This window comes from Astatotilapia calliptera, chromosome 18 (assembly GCF_964374335.1).
Source record: "Astatotilapia calliptera chromosome 18, fAstCal68.1, whole genome shotgun sequence".
In the NCBI taxonomy this organism is placed as follows: Eukaryota; Metazoa; Chordata; class Actinopteri; order Cichliformes; family Cichlidae; genus Astatotilapia; species Astatotilapia calliptera.
Window position 1 is genome coordinate 3,514,396 of NC_137439.1, and position 19,752 is coordinate 3,534,147.

Genomic DNA, 19,752 nt, shown 5'->3' on the forward strand with positions numbered 1-19,752 from the left:
AACTGCAGGAAGTCTTCACAATCAGTGCCAGTGTAATTGGAGTTAATAAGCTCCCAGTACTTTGTATCAGCCTTCATCTTCTGAATGATGGGCCGGATCACATTGCTCCCCACAATGAGCTCACCTTTTTGCCCAGGAACCACAAATGTTGGTACAAGAAACCTAGTCCCATATACTTCAATGTCCAAATCATAGATGCATTTCGGTTGTGTGAGAAGGCCACCGCAACCAACCAGCACCACATTCTCAGGGGCATGCTGCGGAATCAGAGCAACACCAGCGGCTCTTAGCTTGCTATCAGCCTCTTCACTTAGTGTGCATGACATACTTCCTGAATCATAGGATACGAGGCTGGCTCATGTGTTACTGGGACTGCTTGAGCACCGCTGGAGTGGGGCTGGCTGTTAACAGCAACAGGGCTCTGATGTGGGATGGACAGACTTGCTGTATTATGAGACAAAACACTAGACTGTCTCATTTTCCTCACATAGTTGTCCAGACAGCTCTGAACCTCAGCTGCAGTCCACTCCTCAGGGGCCTTCAGTTGAAAAGACAACGTAAGACTGTGGTCAGGACAGTGATTAATGAACATCGAAACAACCTCACTACTGGGGTCCTCTACCAGCTAGCCGCGCCTGCGGAGACACTCATCAGCAGCATCAATAGACTTGTTCAACCGGATCCAGTAATCCATGGCGTTCTCACCTGGACGTGGCACAGTACTGTAGAAATCTTTCATGGGCAGGCTGGAATATGTCAAGTCGCTGAAGTTAGACCTCAGTATGTCAAACTCAGCAGTAATAGGATCATTCCGATTCAACTCAGGGCGGCAACGAAGTGATACCTTGACCACATCTCTGGCTTTGCCAGTTAGTCTAGACATTAATATGGCAAACATTTCTTCATCTGTGTCACAGCTGATTCTGTGCAGATAACATCTCATCATGTCCTCCCATTCACCGATGGGAAATAGATCTGTGTTGTCACCCTTGAAGTATGGTGGAGCTTTGGTGTCTGACTGAACAACAACCTTCAGCTGGGACTGGTCATTGCAGCTCGAGGGCACATTCTGGGGAGACTGTGGCTGGGTGGGGGCTGGCTGGTGCATAGAGTTAAGAGAGGATGTGATATGGAGCAATCTGATGACCCCTCCCCAAACCAAAGGTCATATTACTCCCCGCAGAGAACAGATCAGGCAAAGCGCTATCCACAGTTTCCTCACTTAACATGTTGGCCCAAGTGAGATATCACTGTTTAACAGCGAAAAAAAAACGAGCCTAACCCCCACACATAATTATGCAAAACTTCACAAAACAATGAAATGTGGGGAGAAGAAAAAAAACATCAAAGAATCAAAACACCATAGAAAATAAAATGTTGTTTTCTCCTCTCAATTAAAACAGGCTGTAAAAGCCAATATCAATAGAAAAAAAATTACAATCCCTGCCTGTATAATTTGAGGCAACAATATGAAACAGTGACAGAAATGATCACCTACGTATTTGCCCTTTAAGTTCACACGTGACAGAGATGCCTGCAAGCCTAATTTCGGGGCATCGATCACACACGCGATATAAAAACCTGTGAGTCAAGGCGCAGGGCACAGGATTCTGGCACACAGCTGCAGAGAGGAGGCGGGAAAACAGCGGCAGCAGAAGGAGGAGGGGTGGATCGCGGATTGGCGATGTGACGGGTCAGCGGCACCAAGTGTAACCGGTGTGATTCTGCGTTGTGTCTGATAAAAAAGGTAAAAGAAAGAAAGACCTCCAAGTAAATAATTTGCCCACTCCAGCTCCTCTCCCACAGGGGAATTGTAGAAAAAGGGCTGGCATTTATTTTTTACATTAAACATAAAGTATGCATTTACATGTAACATATTTGACATAAGATAAAACAAAAACAACAACATGAAATCTGACATACCTGATAAAAAAGGTAAAAGAAAGAAAGACCTCCAAGTAAATAGTTTGCCCACTCCAGCTCCTACGACCAAATACAAACAGTGGGGAAGAGGGTTAGCTCAACCCGCCACAGCTCCCAAGCTAGCAAGGAGTATATATTCATGCTAGCATTTATGGCGCCTAAAACACATTTATGATACACACATACTACACACTTATAACATCTTACAAAAACAGGCTTAATAATGACAATAACTGAACTAAAATCGCAATCATAAACATCAGGGTGGCTAAATATGAATTCTGTGTGTTTTAAGGTGTTGGAAAGAAATGACACCCACCTCTCCCACAGGGGAATTGTAGAAAAAGGGGAGAGGCAAAAGGGGTACACTGTATTTATAGTATTGCACCAAAGAAGAAGAAGAAAAGAATGAGGAGGGGCTCTAACTGATAATGAACACAACTACAGGCTTGGAGGTCCTAAAAGTCAGGTATAAAAGGAGAAGTTTGGGGGTTTAGAACACATTTTGTGTAACTATAACAATGTGATTTATGACTCTGTTACATATGTACAGTAGATCGCACAATAAAAGATACAGAGAAAAACCCAACAATCATATGACCCCCTATGAGCAGTAATTGGTAATGCGTTTGAGAAAAGCTCCTGCTGTGACCTTCCTTCTGTGAGGGCACACACACACACACACACACACACACACACACACACACACACTCACACGTACACACACACGCACACACACACACGCACACATACAAACACACACACTCACACTCACACACAGAGAGAGAGAGAGAGAGAGAGGGGGGAGATCATTAATACAAAGGATTGGAGCCGTTTTTGGATTTTGGAGCAGAGAAACACTCTGTATTGTTGCTTTTCTCTATTGTATAAGCAGCGCCCGACTGTCAGAAACGCTCTGTGCTGGTAGCAAAGTCGGCTCCAACGCACATTCAGGTGAAAAAATAAAAAGTTAAAACGCTATACCTTGCGGCAGTTGTGAAGTGCTGAGGAAAATACTGTGTGTCTGATGGGGTGTTTTTATGTAGGTGGGGCTACTTTCAGTTGACCTCTGAGATGTAGAGATAAAAGAGCACGATGTAAGGAAGAAAGATGGCAGGCCTTTGGAGACTGTGTTGGACATGGTTTCTGTTGGCCTCTGACATGATAAGATAAAATAATGGAATTAACTGTTTGTGAAGAAACACCTTTGGGCTGGGATGCTCTTGATAAGGGAGCCTCTTTTGTTGCTTCATACCTTTTTACAGACTGTTGGGAGCCTAAACCCCCTCTGTCTAACTGTTACAGAGTGTGGGAATTAGCTCTTTGTGAAGTATCACAGTTTATTTCTAAAAGAATACATGTTGTTTGCGGTGCTCTATTTAAAACTATTGGCCTGTGAAACTTTTAGAAAAGTGAAATGCCCCTAAAGTAGTTAAATCATCTATGTGTAATCAGCGAGTCTAACTGTTGCAGACTAGTAGATAATTATAAGACTAGTTGCATTAAAGCCACATTGAGGTTGATACAGCGCTAGTGTGAATATGTACTTTTAGAAGTATCACAGTTTATTTCTAAAGGGATAAATGTTGTTTGTGGTGCTCTATTTAAAAACTATTAGCCTGTGAAACTATTAGAAAAGTGAAATCTTCCTAAACTAGCTAAATTAAATGCTGTGTGGGAATACCCGGTTTTTAGAAGTATCACTGTTTATTTCTAAAGGGATACCTGTTATTTGCGGCCCTCTGTTTGAAAACTATTTGCTCCTAAATAGCACTGAAGAAAATGCAAAAGGCTCCTAACTAGTTAAAATACCCCTAAAGTAGTTCAATTAAATCATCTATGTCTAAATAACAGCTCTGAGACCTATACAATCCTTTAAAAAGAGTTTAATTAAAACACATAATGGTTTCATTAAATAATACGCTATTAAACACATGTGAACTCATATGACCCCTGGACCCACATGCACGTGCAAAAAGTCCGTTCTCGCGCACGTGCACACGCACATGGACGCCGAGGGGGATAGGGGAGGGGGGAAAATGCCCGTGGGGGTGGGGGGAGAGTGGGGTGTGGGGGGAGAGGGGGGGGGGGGGGGCAAAAAAAGTACAGGTATATTACTACTCACGTATCAGAGTTCATGTTGACCCTATGCATAAATGTTTTCAGCAAAAATGTTCAGTAAAATAAATCTTTACATCAAAGTAATGGATTTAAAGTTGCAGTCTTAACCTGAACCCCATTAATTTTCAATAAATATATCTTGCACATCTTTGGCTTGTGGAAAATGCCAAATAACTTTAAATGTATCATATTATAGACAGAAGTAGTATTTTTGTCCTTATGCAGATCATGTGATTTCTGAGAACTCAGCTTGATCTTCCTCTGTGGTACCTCCCAAGTAAAGCTAAAGGGGCGGGTCTTTCTCACAAAGTATATAATGTCTGAAACAATAGCACTCCCTCAGAAGTTCACATATATATCAGCTGTAAGTACAGCAATATTGTTTTGATATTTGATATTATTGTATGTCTTGGATAAATAATTAGATTTATGTAGGTGGCTGTTATTTACCTGTATTTTCTTTTCTTTTTTTTGTTATTACTTAGACAAAGATTTTGGATATACTTTAAATGTGTTTTGTTTTGTTTTGTTTCTTAAATTAGCCAATAGTGAATGCTGTGTGTAACTTAAAGGTTAAATCTCTAGTAATCTCTTAGAAACGATGGACCCTACATTTTGACTCTTGCTGAGGTTTTTGTGTGTCAGTTCAGGGGCTTCTGTCCTTTACCCACTGAGCTGCTGAAACTGATAACACAGACCTTCATGAAATGGCTTTCATGGAGGTCTGTGTTAAACAGAAAAAAAGACATGGAATGTATTTGTATGTATATGTACAAAGAATGGAGCTTACCTTTGGTCTATCTTACATTTTATCTCTTACATGTGTAATGTGTAAAATGTAATTTACGAACCAAATCTGTTTTTGTTTTGTAATAACAGAATTTGGCAATGTGGAATATTCAAAAGTTACTCCATCTTATTTATTCGAGATGAATTATTAAGTCTGTAAATCCAGAATGAGGCCAAATACCTTCATAGGAAATTTAAAGACAAGATCAGAAAAAAAATACAAATATGAAAGTGTGATTAATACTAATTATTGCTCCATGACAGCCCTGGTATTTTGGATACTGTCACACAGAACCAGTCTATAAATAACTGTACTTCTGTTTTTCCTGCTGTAATATACCAAGAGCCTATTCTGAGTGGCTGGGATGTATACATGCCACGCTTAACATTTTGAACAGCAGGAGAATAAAAACTATTATCAAACTAACCCAGAGTGTCTCTGTTGTCTAGTCTAGACAAAGAGATGGACACTGAAGCCAGCAGAACGATGGAAATTGCGGTGCTTGGCCGCCCATTCAGCCTTGGGATGCTGTATGACTGCCGCCAGGATGTAGTCATACCTGGTAAGGATTCACAAGTATTAACTAAATTTAACTGAACCATAAGCCACATTTACATCACCTCTCTAAATAAGCAACTTCCCCCTTTGGATAAATCAAATATTTATTCTGGCTCATTCAGTCTGAAATCAGCCAATTTTTAGACCATTTTCTGTTCGAACATTGGCACAAAGTTTGAATATATATGAGTCGTACGAAATTTAAGCTTCATCTATCAACTGCTTTTCAAATATATATTTTTTTTAATGGTCCGTCGACCTTCTTTCAAAACATTTTTGTTCAGGAGTGAGGGAAGAGGGGTACGAGTAGTGATGGCCCGCTTGAAGCTGACGCTCCGGTGCCTGTGTCAAAAAAATCAACACACTGCTTCAGACTGTGTCGAAGCTTGATTCGTTTGGCCAGAGTCACGTGATCAGTGACGTCCGAAGCTTCATTTAGAACGTGACTGCTTCGGTATCTGATTCAATGGTTTATAAGCAGGTGAACCATTCGCGGGATTTGTGGAGTGTTTTGATGGTTACAGATAGCGAACCACTGATATTTCTATTGAGAGATTTGGAGCCAGCGAGGAATAGAGGAGGTTCTGTTGTGTGGGAGTATTTTTAGTTGATTTTGGTCATGTGCGTGTTTATTTTATCTGACAACGGGAAAAACTTCAAATGTCAAAAATCTGCTTTTCACAACATAAATATCATTAAATAACTTTAGAAAGACTTCTATTTGACTCTTTACATTTAATGTTATGAAAATATATATTTTATGTTTTAAATAATTTTAAACTGTTAGTCTGCAAAATGTGCAGCAATTGAATTTATTTATTATCTTCAGGTGATAGTTTGTGGGGCCCAGGTAGACTATATAACTGCATCTCTACCAGTTTCTCTGCACTCCAGCCTCCTCTGTGCCATGTGAAGGGAATTTACTTAAGGCAGGAGAAATGATCTCCATGAAAAGGAACAGGTTCAGCCATCGCACAGTGGAACAAATTTTCTTCTTAAATACAAATGGAAAAGGGTTACCTTAAATGTAGGGGTGGGTTTTTATAATCGATTCATCGATTAAAATCGATTCTGGCTTGGATAACGTAAAATCGATTCATTAAAATCCTGAATCGATTTTTTAATATAAATTTATTTTGCCCGAAATGCCAGAATCTCTGGTGACATCTCACAAAATTTCAAGAACCACCAAACAGTTAAGACAGTAAATGAGAGCAGGTACACGGATTCTGCACATAGACTTAAACACACAGCGCGACCCGCGGATCAGAATCAGTTAGATGTCGCCTTTCTCATAGTCGGGGCTGAAAGTCAACAGCTCGCTGATTCTGATCTGTCGGCTGGTCCACGCTTTGTGTTCACGCCCTTTATGCGCTGATTCTAAAGCTGTTAGTTTGATGTCTCTCCAAACAATATTGACCGAACCAGCAGCAAAAGAAGATCCAAACGCTTCACATAAACATCATCATGAATTCACTCTGACTTTTACTGTTTTGCTTCCACCGCGATGCATCGAATCGATTCGGGACCTTGTGAATCGGAATTGAATCGATTCTAGAAATCCGTGACGATACCCAGCCCTACTTAAATGCATCATGTTTTTAATTTGCAAGTTCAGAAACATTTTCCCTTTCCAGTTCACAATCAGTTCTACTCCCAGGTCAAAAATATGTATAGGCAAATTTCCCTAATGTAATATTATTTATAAATACACCCGTCTAGCGATTAACTGCATAAGTACATGGAGGCGGGACCTCACACCAGAAGCATACCTCATAATGTGTTGTACATTATATGTATATTATATGTAATGTGGTATTTTTCAATTACTGTATTTACCAACATCAAGAAGTCACAAGCAAAGAAAGACCACACCATGGTGCATGTTTAAACAAGGAAAGCTTACTGGTCAAAATTATTTATTAAAGTACTAAACAACATTTTTGTCACCCCAAAAAATACACGTTTAAAGCAACACAACGGTGGCCCAATATCAGACAGAATTCCACTCAGTAGAGTGGGCAATCATTACGAAGCAGTTGGTTTTCTTTTGTGGATTCAAGCTGCTCTTCATATTTTTGGCCACCAGATGTCACCAGAGAGGACTGTGTTGAAAAGCTCCGAGTAATGAACCGTTTTTCAATACAAGCTTCAATGCTTCAGAAAGCTTCCTTTGGCCATCACTAGGTACAAGATTGACAGACCGATTAGGGCCATGGAAAACAAGTGGATGGATGCATGGACTAATTAATGACAAAGATTCAAGATTCAAGGTGTTTATTGTCATGTGTACAGTAGAAATTTAGTAGCATTTCTCTGTGCAATGAAATTCTTCCTTTGTTCCTTTGGAACGCCAGTGTTTGTGGTAATGCTGACTGAAGTCCTGTTGCTAATTGTTACAGCCCTAGCTGGACCTCCTGAAACTACCCTTGTGTGGGTGTGATTTTCTCTCTCCGCCTCCTCCTCTCTTGCTCCACCCTCTCTTTCTCACTCTTTTCTGTCCCCAGGACACAGCTGCTGTTCATTGGTCTCATTCACCACCTGGGCCCAGTCAGCAATCACCTCTCTGAGGTCATATAAGCTGGGGATGAACTGGATGAGAGAGGGTGGTTTTCTCTGGTGTCTCCGCTTTGTGTTCTAGGTGTGTGATTGTCCTGCCCTCCAGCTGGTTCATCCCTTGAGCCGTAGCATGATTGTTTCCATCACTGCGGTCATAACCACCACGGTCATAACCACCACGGTCATACCCACCGCCGCCTCTGCCTCTGTAGCCCCCTCCTTCTGAACGGTCTCCATAGTCACACCCAAACCTCCCACCCTGATCACCACCTTCATTCCATCGTCCATATCCACCACCACTACCTACTCCTCCATATTCACCACTGCCACCACCCTGGCCACTGTAGCCGCTACTACCACCACCGCCCTGTCCATAACTGTCTCCACCTTGCCCCTGACCACTGTAGGAGCCTTGCTGTCCGTAGGAGGGCTTGTCACCATACCCAGAGGACTCTTGTCGATAGTTATTATAGCTCGGTTGCTGAGACTGGCCATAATTTTCTTGCTGTCCATAGCCACCATAATTATGTCGTCCATAGGAGCTGCCACTATTTCCTCCTCCACGGTCATCCCCGCAGAAACTTCCACGCCCTCTAAAGCCACCGCCTCTGTCACCTCCATATCCTGGTTTGGGTGCACCACACTTGTTACACTCCTGCCGCCGGGCAAAATTCATGTTGCCGCAAGAGCTGTTGGGACAAGGCCAGTCTCCTCCCTTAATGTCACCATTAATCCGTTAATTACTGGGTAGTCTCTGAGTGAGTTGGCAGAGGGGTGTGGTTGTGTCTTAATTAGGGTATTATTTCTAACCCTTCTCCGGCCCCTAAAATGGATGATATAGCTATTAGCGCACAGGTGTCTAGAGGCTCATTTGTGAGCAATAACATCCACCTGGTTCCAGTTATCTGTGAGTCCAGTGTTCATAGCTTCTTCAGTGTGTTTGAAAGCATAGCAACTGCATTACAGTGGCCTCAAGACGTGTGGGGGTGATGTTGCTGTGTAAATTGACAGGTGAGGCTCAGGAAGCTTGTTCCAGTCCGTCTAGGGACGACTTCCTAGCTTATGAAAAGATTAAAAGTGCTGCAAGCCTACGAACTTTTATCTGAAGCCTTTAGGCAGCATTTTCAAAGTTTGGAGTTGGCACAGGGTCAGTCCTACCTTGACTTTGCTATCACCTTTTTGATAGGTGGTGCTCTGCAAGCCAGGTTAATAATTTGGGGTCGTTACGTGAGCTTGTGCTGGTAGAGGACTTCAAGAACGCGGTGCCTGAGTGTATTGCTCTTTATTTAAGTGAACAGAGGGTTTCCACTTTACAGCAAACTGCCAACATGGCAGATGAGTTTACTCTGACTCATAAAGCAAATGCTGTAGGACATGATATTCCTCTGCGCCATAGTACCTCTTGGAGAAGTAAGAGTGGGCCAGCTAACAAGGATAATGTAGTTGTGGTTTCAAGAGCCAAAGCAAAGCTGTGTTTCTTCTGCCACAAACCTGGCCACCTCGTTGCTGACTGTTTGAAGTTAAAACTCAAACAGAAAGCCCGCTCAAAGCATAAAGAGCCAGCAACGCGGTTTTTCCAATAAAACTAGAATAAGAAAAAGGTTACAACAACAAAGAACACAACACACCACGAGGAGGTCATACCCTGTCTCACCCTGTCACTAGCAGAAGCTAGCTTTACTGTGTTGAGGCCCACACTACTCACGTGAAGCTACACTGCATCCACAACTCTATACCTCCACACCACAGGCAGGACAATCACACACCTAGAACACAACACGGAGACACCAGAGAAAACCACCCTCTCTCATCTAGTTCATCCCCAGCTTATATGACCTCAGAGATGATTGCTGACTGGGCCCAGGTGGTAAATGAGAATGAGGCCAATGAACAACAGCTGTGTCCTGGGGAGAGAAAAGAGTGAGAAAGAGAGGGTGGAGCAAGAGAGGAGGAGGCAGAGAGAGAACACCACACCCACACAAGGGTAGTTTCAGGAGGCCCAGCTAGGGCCGTAACATTAATCCTGACAGACTGAAGCCTGCCAGTCAAAAAGTTCTGTAGCCAGTCACAGAGGGTGAGGTGCAGGCCAGGTGTAGACAGTTTGTGGATGAGTTTGTGAGGGATGACTGTGTTGAAGGTGGCGCTGTAGTCAACAAAGAGTACCCTGATGTAGGAGTCATTATTTTCCAGGTGGGAGAGGGAATAGTGAAAGGCAGCAGCAATGGCGTCTGACTTGGACCTGTTGGGCCGGTAGGCATACTGCAGGGGATCCAGAGTATGTGGAATATTGCTCTTAATAGAATATTGTTCTTAATGTAGGCCAGCACCACTCTGTCAAAGCACTTTGAAATGATTGGAGTGAGTGCAACTGATCTGTAGTTGTTTAGGCAGGTGGCTGGGCTTTTCTTGGGGAGGGGGATGATAGTTGTGATCTTGAAGCATGTGGGAATGATGCTCTGGCTGAGGGAAAGGTTGAAGATGGAGGTGAGAACATCAGCCAGCTCGTTAGCACGTGCTCTAAGGGCCCGTCCAGGGATATTGTCTGGTCCTGCTGCCTTGCGGGGGTTGATCTTCCTCAGGACCTTGTGTACTTGGTCTATTGAGACTGCTGGTAGGGGAGAGGGTCGAGTGATCTGGGGGTTCTGGAAGGTCTTGGAGGTCTGGAGGGTCTGGGAGGTCTGGGGGGGTCTCAAAGTGGATGTAAAACACGTTGAGATCATCTGGCAGACTGCCTGCAGAGCTGATGGAGTTGGTGGTGGCCCTATATTCTGTAAGTCGGGTACATGAACAGAGAGATGTGGTCAGACTGTCCAAAGTGGGGACATAGTGCAGCCCTGTAGGAACCGTGTATGTTGCTGTAAACATGATCCATGTTTTTGTCATGGGTAGGAATGGCCACATGTTGGTGATATTTGGGGAGTACAGTCCATAAGTTGAACTTATTAAAGTCACCAGCGACGATAAAAACAGCGTCTAAATTAGTTGTCTCTACTGCGCTGATGACGTCATGGGGTTTGCCAAGCGCTGCCGCAGAGTCAGCTCAAGCGGGATGTTAACAATGGCCAAAAACACTGCTGAGAACTCCCGTGTCAGATAGTAAGGGTGGCAATTTCAGCATTAAAAACTGAATGTCTGGCAAAAAGTACTATTGTCTTTATTTAACAAATTTTAGCACTTGTGGCCCTCAATACAGGAGAGCTCTAACTGTTAGTCAGTCTGGCTACACTGCTAAAAAGAAAGGGGTTGTTATTATTTTCTTCAGTCAGTAAAGAACAGTGAGCTATCCTAGCTTTCCAGGGGCAAAATGAAGATTCTAAATTAGTGTGATGCCATTTCTCTATAGGTTATATGTTATCTGCTTTAAGGTGCGTGTTTGAGAGTTATACCAGGGAGTGGAGCACTTCTCATATGAGGATTTCTTTTTTAGAGTAATTACATTATGAGATATACACAGCAATGAGATAATTGACATCAGTAGGAATAGATTCTAGGGAGTTTGCCATATTCTAGCACATGTCATTAAAGTTAGCGGTGGAGGAATTGCATTATGAACTTCAGCATATTCAGAAAGTTATCTACTGTAATGATATGCATTTCCTACTGCTGTGTAATCCATTATTGCAAAGTTAAATTTTATTAAGACGTAATCAGACAAAAGACAGTTTCAGGGAAGACTGTTAAATGTTCGGTTTCTTTGCCACATGTCAGAACAAGCCAGAGTGTCATTGAAAAGGTGAGTTGTCTCATTTACATTTTGAGAGAACCCAATATAGTGAAAGAAGTTTTTTTACGTCTAAAAATTCAGAGAGAACCTCTGAGAAAGGTAGACAACAAATAAAACCAGTGTTTGAGTTTTCCAGTTCAGGTGTACAAGGGTAAGAGTTAGGCTTTCAAATCAACCAAAACTCTGTCAGGGTCTTTGGTTCATTAATAAGCTGTAATGGAAAATAGCTTGCACTCCTCCTCCTTAGCCTGCCCTTTGGGAGGGCATGTAAGATTGTGTGACCAAGTGGTCGGCGGGGTTAGATAAAAGGAAATAATAAAATGACAACGCCACCTAGGGGAATTTCACCCCCAGGAAATATATTTATAGACCACTTCCTTGGTTTTCCTGGTGTTGAGGGTCAGGTTATTGTGGTCACACCATTCTGTCAGACATTGGATATCATCTATGTAAGCGGTGTCGTCATCGTTGGTGATGAGTGCTGTCTGCAAATCTGATGATGCGTGGGGGTGCAGTCGCTGGTGTAGATGCAGCATAAGAGAGAACTCAGCACACATGCCTGCGGTGAGCCAGTGCTGAGTGACAGGGAGGATGATCTCCGGTTGCCAACCTTGACAGATTATGATCGGTCTGTAAGAAAGTTTTTGATCCATCCACATGTAGCGGGGGAAGAAGTCCAGGTTTACCAGCTTGGCTATAAGGATGTCTGGGATGATGGTTTTAAAAGCCAAGCTGAAATCAATGAAGAGCATCCTTACTGAAGTCCCAGGATTCTCCAGGTGATGCAGAGCAGAGTGGAGGGCAGTGGAAATTGCATCCTGCCTTATAGGCAAACTGGTGGGGGTCAAAGCTGGGTGGGTGGCAGTCCTTTATGTGCTATAGGACCAGCTTCTCAAAGCACTTAGCAACCACTGGAGTCAGTGCAATGGGTCTGTAATCATTGAGGCCGCTGATGGTGGTGGACTTGGGGACTGGGACTATTGCTGCTGATTTCAGTGAGGGACAGTGGCATGTAACAGGGAGAGGTTGAATAGCCTGGTGAACACAGGAGCCAGGTGGTCGGGAGCAGGCTTTGAGCACGCTCCCAGGTATTCCATGTAGGGCCTGTGGCTTCTCTCTCATATTAACTGCTCTAAACACATTGCAAACCCGGTGTTCTTGGAGAGTAAATGTGTGTGGGCTGTGCTCAGAGGAGGCTATGGGCAGGGTGGTGTGCATCGTAGGGGTGTCTACAGTTCTCCCAAAGCAGGCGAAGAAGTGGTTAAGTTCCTTTGCCAATGAGATGTCCATGTTATCTGTATTTGCCCTGTTACCTTTGGAGTTGGTGATGTGTTTCTGGCCCTCCCATACCTTTTTAGAGTTGTTATCTGAGATTTGTACACAGTTGCAGACTTGCCTTTTACAATGCCTGAACCTTACTTGTCATTCAGGGTTTACAATTGGGGTAGGCCCGGACCCACTTTTCTGTGGTGACAGTGTCCATGCAATGCATGATGTAAACCAGCACTGCAGCAGTGTGAGTCTCTAGTTTGACATGTTCGAAGACTCTCCACTCTGTGAGGGCGAAACCGTTCTGCAGCTGTGCCAGAGCTTCCTCAGAAAAGGTGTTGAAAGTTCTGATGTTAGGCTTTGTCCTTTTTCTGAGTGGTGTGTTTGCCGGGACAACAAGCAGAGAGAGGTGGTCAGATATACTGTGGTGGGGGAGGGGAACAGATCTGTAAACATGTTGAACAAATTTAGGTAGCACAGTCACAGTTCTTAAGCATGCTTTGTTGAAATCCCCTACGATTATGTGTACTCCTTCTGGATATGTCCGTTGCTGTTCAGAGATCAAGTCATGCAGGTAGGCAAAGGCTGAACTAACATTTGCATCTGGTGGTATATAGACTGGTGTTATTAGCACTGTGGGCAGTTCTCTGGGGAAATAGAAAGATCTGCACATGACAGACATTGCCTCTATGTCCAGGGAGCAGACTATGATGATGATCTTAGTGTTTGTGCACCAGTTGTTATGTGTGTAAATGCTTTTGCACAAACTCTGCTTTTCCCCGCTGTAGCCATTCAGTCGCTGAGGTGCATTGTGCAGCCTGCTAGTTTCATGTCTCTGTGACGACCAAGACACAACAGTTGTGGACGAGTGGCTGTGCAGCGAGAGGAAGGTTCAGTTTGTCTATTTTGTTGACGACCGACCATGGTTGGTCAAGAAGATGCTGAGAAGCAGTGGTGTAAAGGGCTGCTTCTTTAGCCTGGCTAGCTAATGTAAAAGTAAAGAAAGTATACTTAGCTACAGAAGAACATTTAAGTTGCCAGAATTCCTGGTGTTAGTAAAGACAAAAGCAGTTATTCAGTACAAATGTACTGACTTTTTTTTTTAATTAGGTCAAAGAGAGGGTGAGAAATTTTTAAAATGTAAAAGTAAAACATCATAGTTTAAATGTAATGTACAGACTTACCTTTTTTTGTGACAATGAATGTAAATTATGGGCTGGATTCAAATTGTCAGTGGGCTCTGAGTTAGAAACATACACTTATGGGATGTTGTGGAAGCCTTTAACTAATTTAACTGATAATGCTTTCACTATAAAACAAAGAGGACTTTTTAGACAGGCAGTTGTTAATTGTATTTTTGTTTTTTGTTTATTTTTATCTATTTTTGCCCAAAATAAATGGTAACATATTTTACAGGAATGACACTGTGGGACTGTAATGACCTGGAAAAAGATAGACGAGAACAAGAACAACCTAACACTGAATCTGAAATAGTTGCATCTGAATCAATTGAGGACAAATCTTCAGCATTAAATGTTGAGGCATCCCTGAAGGCAAGTTTCTTGGGTGGACTGGTTGAGGTTGGAGGATCAGCCAAATATCTCAATGATCACAAGACATCCAAATACCAGGCCAGAGTGACACTGAACTACAAAATAACAACAAAGTTCCAGGAACTGTCAATGAATCATCTTGGAAGAGGCAACGTAAAACATCCCTATGTTTTTGAGCAAGGAATAGCAACACATGTAGTCACAGGTATCCTTTATGGGGCTCAAGCTTTCTTTGTGTTTGACCGTGAGGTTTCTAAAGAGGAAACTCATCAAGACATCCAGGGCAGCTTGAAGGTGATGATCAAGAAGATCCCCTTGCTTTCCATAGAGGGTGAAGGGTCCCTGAAAATGGAAGATAAGGACAAAAAAAGTGTTGAGAAATTCTCCTGCAAATTCTATGGAGACTTTTGCCTTCAGAAACCTCCAACAACATTTCAGGAAGCTGTAGAAGTCTACAAAAGCCTTCCAACATTACTAGGAACCAATGGCGAAAAGGCCGTACCAATGAAGGTCTGGCTGTTACCTTTGACCAGTTTAGATTCTTGTGCTGCTAAACTCGTCCGTCAGATAAGTATAAGACTAGTTCAGGAATCACAGAGCGTCCTGGAGGACTTCAGTGAACTGGAAACGAGGTGTAACGATGCACTGAGAACTTCCACTGTCCAACAGTTCCCACAGATTAGCAAAAAACTGAAAAGTTTTAAAGAAATGTGTTCAGAGTTCAAGCTGGAATTTCAGCGAATGTTAGCGAAGAGACTACCATCAATCAGAGGAGGAGAAGAAGAGGAGGCTGAACTCGCTGAGATCCTGAAGAAGAGACATTCTTCACCTTTCAACAGCAAAAACCTGACTGAGTGGATGGACTGTAAAGAGAGAGAAATCAGTATCTTAAAGTCTTTCACCAACATGATGAAAAACACCAAGACTGTCCCATCTCAGAATAATCTACATGAGGAACTTCTCAGTGCAGAGTATGGCCTGTGTTTTGTTTTCACCTCACTGGGGAAGGATGAACCGTACCTCTCAGCTTTATCAGACTACCTGAAAGAAACAACCAAAACAGACGTTCACGTTTATCATACTTACAATGTAGAGAAGGAACAATGGTACCTTTCAAAAGAAGTAGCAGATGATATGAGGAGGAAAGCAAAACTCTTCAGTGATTTTGCAGAGGCCAACAAGGAGAACAAGAACATGAAGTTCCTGACAGTGGGGTTAACTAATGAGACCCAGGAAGGTTCCAGCATCTACCTTTATGAAGGTGGATTTGCTGTCAGTGAGAACTTTGAGCCTCCTTCAAAGCCTGAAACTGTGACAGCAGCTGACATAAACCACAACAGTGTGACACTGAAGATTTCTCCACCCAGATTTGGAGCAGAGAACATCACCTCCTACTCTGTTGAGTACTGTGTCAGTGGAGAGGATGGACGGCAGCAGAAGACAGAAGCAAAGGCTGAAGAAGTCACAGTGAGAGATCTGAAGCCAAACAAAGAGTATGTGTTCAGATGCAGAGCAGTGACCTCAGCAGGTGTCGGACCAGCTAATGTAATCAGTGATGCCATTAAAACTTTACCCTGCAGCCCTCCTGGAAAACCTCAAGCTCAGCCATATTCAAGTGAGATATCAGTGAGCTGGGAGAAACCTGCTGAGCTCGGAGAGGATGTGCAGATATTGAGTTACATGGTGGAATATGCAAAAACAGATAGCAGCTCAACAATAAATGACCTCGAGTGGACTCAAACAATTTCAGGAGGTGAGAAGGCCATCATTTCAGGGCTTCAGTCAGAGACACAATATGCAGTCAGGGTCAGATGTGACTGTGGTGTAGATGGAAGAAGCAAGGAAAGCATCATTGTTAATGTCTGCACAACAAAGCGTGAATTTGCACGTCTGGCTGAGTACCTAAAACATATCAGCAAGAAAACAACCTCAAAGCTGCCCTCAGTTTACAAACTGCCCCTGGAAGAAGAAGATATGGACATGGATGGATTTCGGAGGTATATCTTTGGCAAAGAAAGCATGAGGCAGAATCGCACAATAATGCTTCTTGGAGCAACAGGATCAGGAAAGTCTACTCTCATCAATGGAATGATCAATTACATTGTTGGTGTAGAGTGGAACGACAGTTTCAGATTTAAGTTAGTTGATGAGGATCCAACCAGTTCACAAGCTCACAGTCAGACATCTGAAGTCACTGTGTATGAAATCCACCACCAGGAAGGCTTTAAAATCCCGTTCTCCATGACCATTGTGGACACTCCAGGTTTTGGAGATACAAGAGGAGTAGCAAGAGACAAGGAGATCACAGAGCAAATCCGCAGGCTTTTCACCTCTCCTAATGGAGTCAGTGAGATTGATGCAGTGTGTTTTGTTGCTCAGGCCTCTCTTGCACGACTATCAGCAACACAGAGATATGTGTTTGACTCGGTGCTCTCCATTTTTGGCAAAGATGTGGCAGAGAACATTGAAATGCTGGTGACTTTTGCTGATGGCAAAGAACCACCAGTTCTTGAGGCAATAAGCATTTCTGCAGTCCCGTGTCCAAAAAATGAGTTAGGGCTTCCGGTTCACTTCAAGTTCAATAACTCAGCATTATTTGCAGACAACAGATGCAACAGAGACTGTGAAGTGGATTTTGATGAAGATGATGCCAGCTTTGATGAAATGTTTTGGAAGATGGGAGCCAAGAGTATGGAGAAGTTCTTCACTGCTTTGGGTAAAATGGAAACCAAAAGCTTGCTAATGACCAAAGAAGTCTTAAAGGAGCGCAAACAGCTTGAAACAGCCATCGAAGGTTTGCAGCCACAAGTTAGAATTGGATTAGCAAAGCTTGAAGAAATTAAGACAACCAAAGAAAAGCTCAAAGAGTATGAGGCAGTCATAACTTCAAATGAAAACTTTGAGATTGAGGTGGATGTTATTAAACCAGTCCAAAAACCAATCACAGAGAAAGGAGCATTCATCACCAACTGCCAGAAATGTTCAATAACATGTCACTACCCATGTGCAATAGCACAAGATAGTGAGAAACGTGGATGTGCATCAATGGATATGAATGGGATGTGCACTGTCTGTCCTGGAAAATGCATTTGGAGTGTGCATTTCAATCAGACATACAGCTGGGAGTATGTTCAAGTGAAAGAGAAGCAGACAGTGCAACAGCTGAAACGCAAGTATGAAACAGCTAATAAAGAAAAGATGACTGTTCAGGAACTGATTGAGAGGCAGGAAGAAGAGATTGTTCACCTTCAGGACACGATGGTGTCCCTCATAGATCAGTCAGCTCAGTGTATAACTCGACTGCAAGAGATCAGCCTGAGGCCAAACCCTCTGACCACCCCAGAGTACATTGACATGATGATTGAGGGAGAAAGATCAGAGGCCAAAGAGGGTTACCAGGCTCGAATCAAATCTTTGGAGGCAATGAAGGAGAGGGCAAATCTTATCTCCAAGGTAACGCGACGAGACAAACTTTCAAAAACGGAGGAGGAATTATCCGAGGAAAGAAAGGAGAAGAAGGAAAAGAAAGGCTTCTTTAAGAAATTTCTAAATCACATTGGATATTCAGGTTAATATTACGAAGGTCTACAGATATGTTGGAGGTGTTATGAGGATTAAACAATTTAAAGCAGCTTTATAAAACGTGCTAAGCATGTAAAATAAAAAGAGGCCAAGCTAGAGTTGATGCTAAAACTATAGTTTACAATGCTGAATAAACTTTCTCTTCAAGTTGTTATCTGTTTCATTGTAATCTCCCAACAATTATTAAATTAAACCAGAATCTATTAGCAGATTGTTTCTTGTCTATGTGGAAAATTTTCTTTTTAACATGTTTAATGATCTCTGACAGCTGGACCACTGCTGCCAGATGTTTTTTATTTTTATTATTAAAAAAAAACAGTAGAATAACTTTTTGTCTTAATTACAGGTCATTCCTGTTTTGGTAGCTTGATGTATTTAAGATCACCATGGTAACAGATGTCGAAATAACAGCTGTTAATAGTCCATCATTTAACAGTTGTAGTTTAATGCAGTGTCTGTAACTCTCAGCCTGTTGACACTACAGCATGGTTTTTCTTGTGATTCATTCCTTTTGTTTTGTGATTTGGAAAAACGTGTCTAGAAATGCTCGTTAAAAAATCACATTTACATTTGAATGTTAGGATGTCTGAGATGTGACATTAAATGATTATCCTGGGTTCTTTCTGTTTCAAGCTCTTTATTAATTTCTGTTTTAGCTTCACTTGGACTGAATTAATGAACTGTAGGTGATGTGACTGTCATTGAAGATGAAGTACTTTTCTTTGCATATTTATCATTTATCATCATTTATCTAATAGTTTTAGATGTTTACTGTTTTAACTGTGTTAATATTGTTATACAATATATTGTTATAATACAGACCATCTGTAATCTTCACCCACACACAGAGAAAGTGCATGTCTTCAAAATGACTGGGGATGAGAATCTGTTCCAGTAGTTAATTTCCTTGGAATTGCTAGTGGAATCATTTATTGCCTACTGATTCCTCTTATTGGTTCCACCTGCTACAATCAGCTGATTTCAGTTCATGTGCAGAGACACAACAGTAATGTGCAGCAGGAATATGGACCTTACTTACTTTTTATTGCACATCCTGCTAACACAACTTCGGCTATTTGTAAGGACCTGCACAGACAGCATGCTAACATAAAGCTAGCCAAGTGTTCTGTATTCCCAGAGGAAATAAACTAGACTGAACGTCATGTCTTTGAATTAATGTCTGCTTAGCAATGGTAGTGACTCTCAAAGCAGCGCCGATAAGAAGCCAATGAAAATTGATAAGAGAATCAATGAGAAATTAAATTTATGTGTTATTCATAATCAAATCAGCCACTAAATTCTTATCAGTTCCCATCTTTACTAGGGACCAAAATGTTTCATGTTATTTTATAGTTATTAGTGCTGTCAGCATTAATCTCGTTAAAATGACGTTAACGGCATAACCGCATTGATGCGCATCAACGCCGTCCAGCCCCACGCGCAGGGCGATCCACGCTAACTCGCTGACAGAGATTTGGCGCGTTAAAACAGTTACGGCGTTAACTTCATTTTAACAAGATTAACGCTGACAGCGCTAATAGTTGTAAATGTTATAACTTAAAAAAAAAAGTTATTTATTCCATATCAGTTCAAAAACGAACGTGACTTTTATAACGTTCAAATGTGACCTCAATCGAAAGATTAACAACTAAAATCAAGCCAAAGCAGACGCA

General features: G+C 42.2%; 1 protein-coding gene across 1 annotated transcript; it reads left to right on the forward strand.

Annotated features, from left to right (window-relative positions):
- Positions 1–4,243: 4,243 nt before the first annotated feature.
- LOC113010191 (uncharacterized) lies at positions 4,244–18,698 on the forward strand. Its single transcript, XM_026149140.2, has 3 exons — positions 4,244–4,408; positions 5,284–5,396; positions 14,361–18,698. The coding sequence occupies exons 2-3, from the start codon at positions 5,297–5,299 to the stop codon at positions 18,068–18,070; spliced, it is 3,810 nt and encodes a 1,269-aa protein (XP_026004925.2). The 5' UTR covers positions 4,244–4,408; positions 5,284–5,296; the 3' UTR covers positions 18,071–18,698.
- The last annotated feature ends 1,054 nt before the right edge of the window (positions 18,699–19,752 follow it).

Coding starts and splice junctions, on each gene's coding strand:
- LOC113010191 (XM_026149140.2), top strand. CDS start 5,297: ATGGACACTGAAGCCAGCAGAACGATGGAAATTGCGGTGCTTGGCCGC. Junction 5,397..14,360: donor CCAGGATGTAGTCATACCTG/GTAAGGATTCAC, acceptor CATATTTTACAG/GAATGACACTGTGGGACTGT.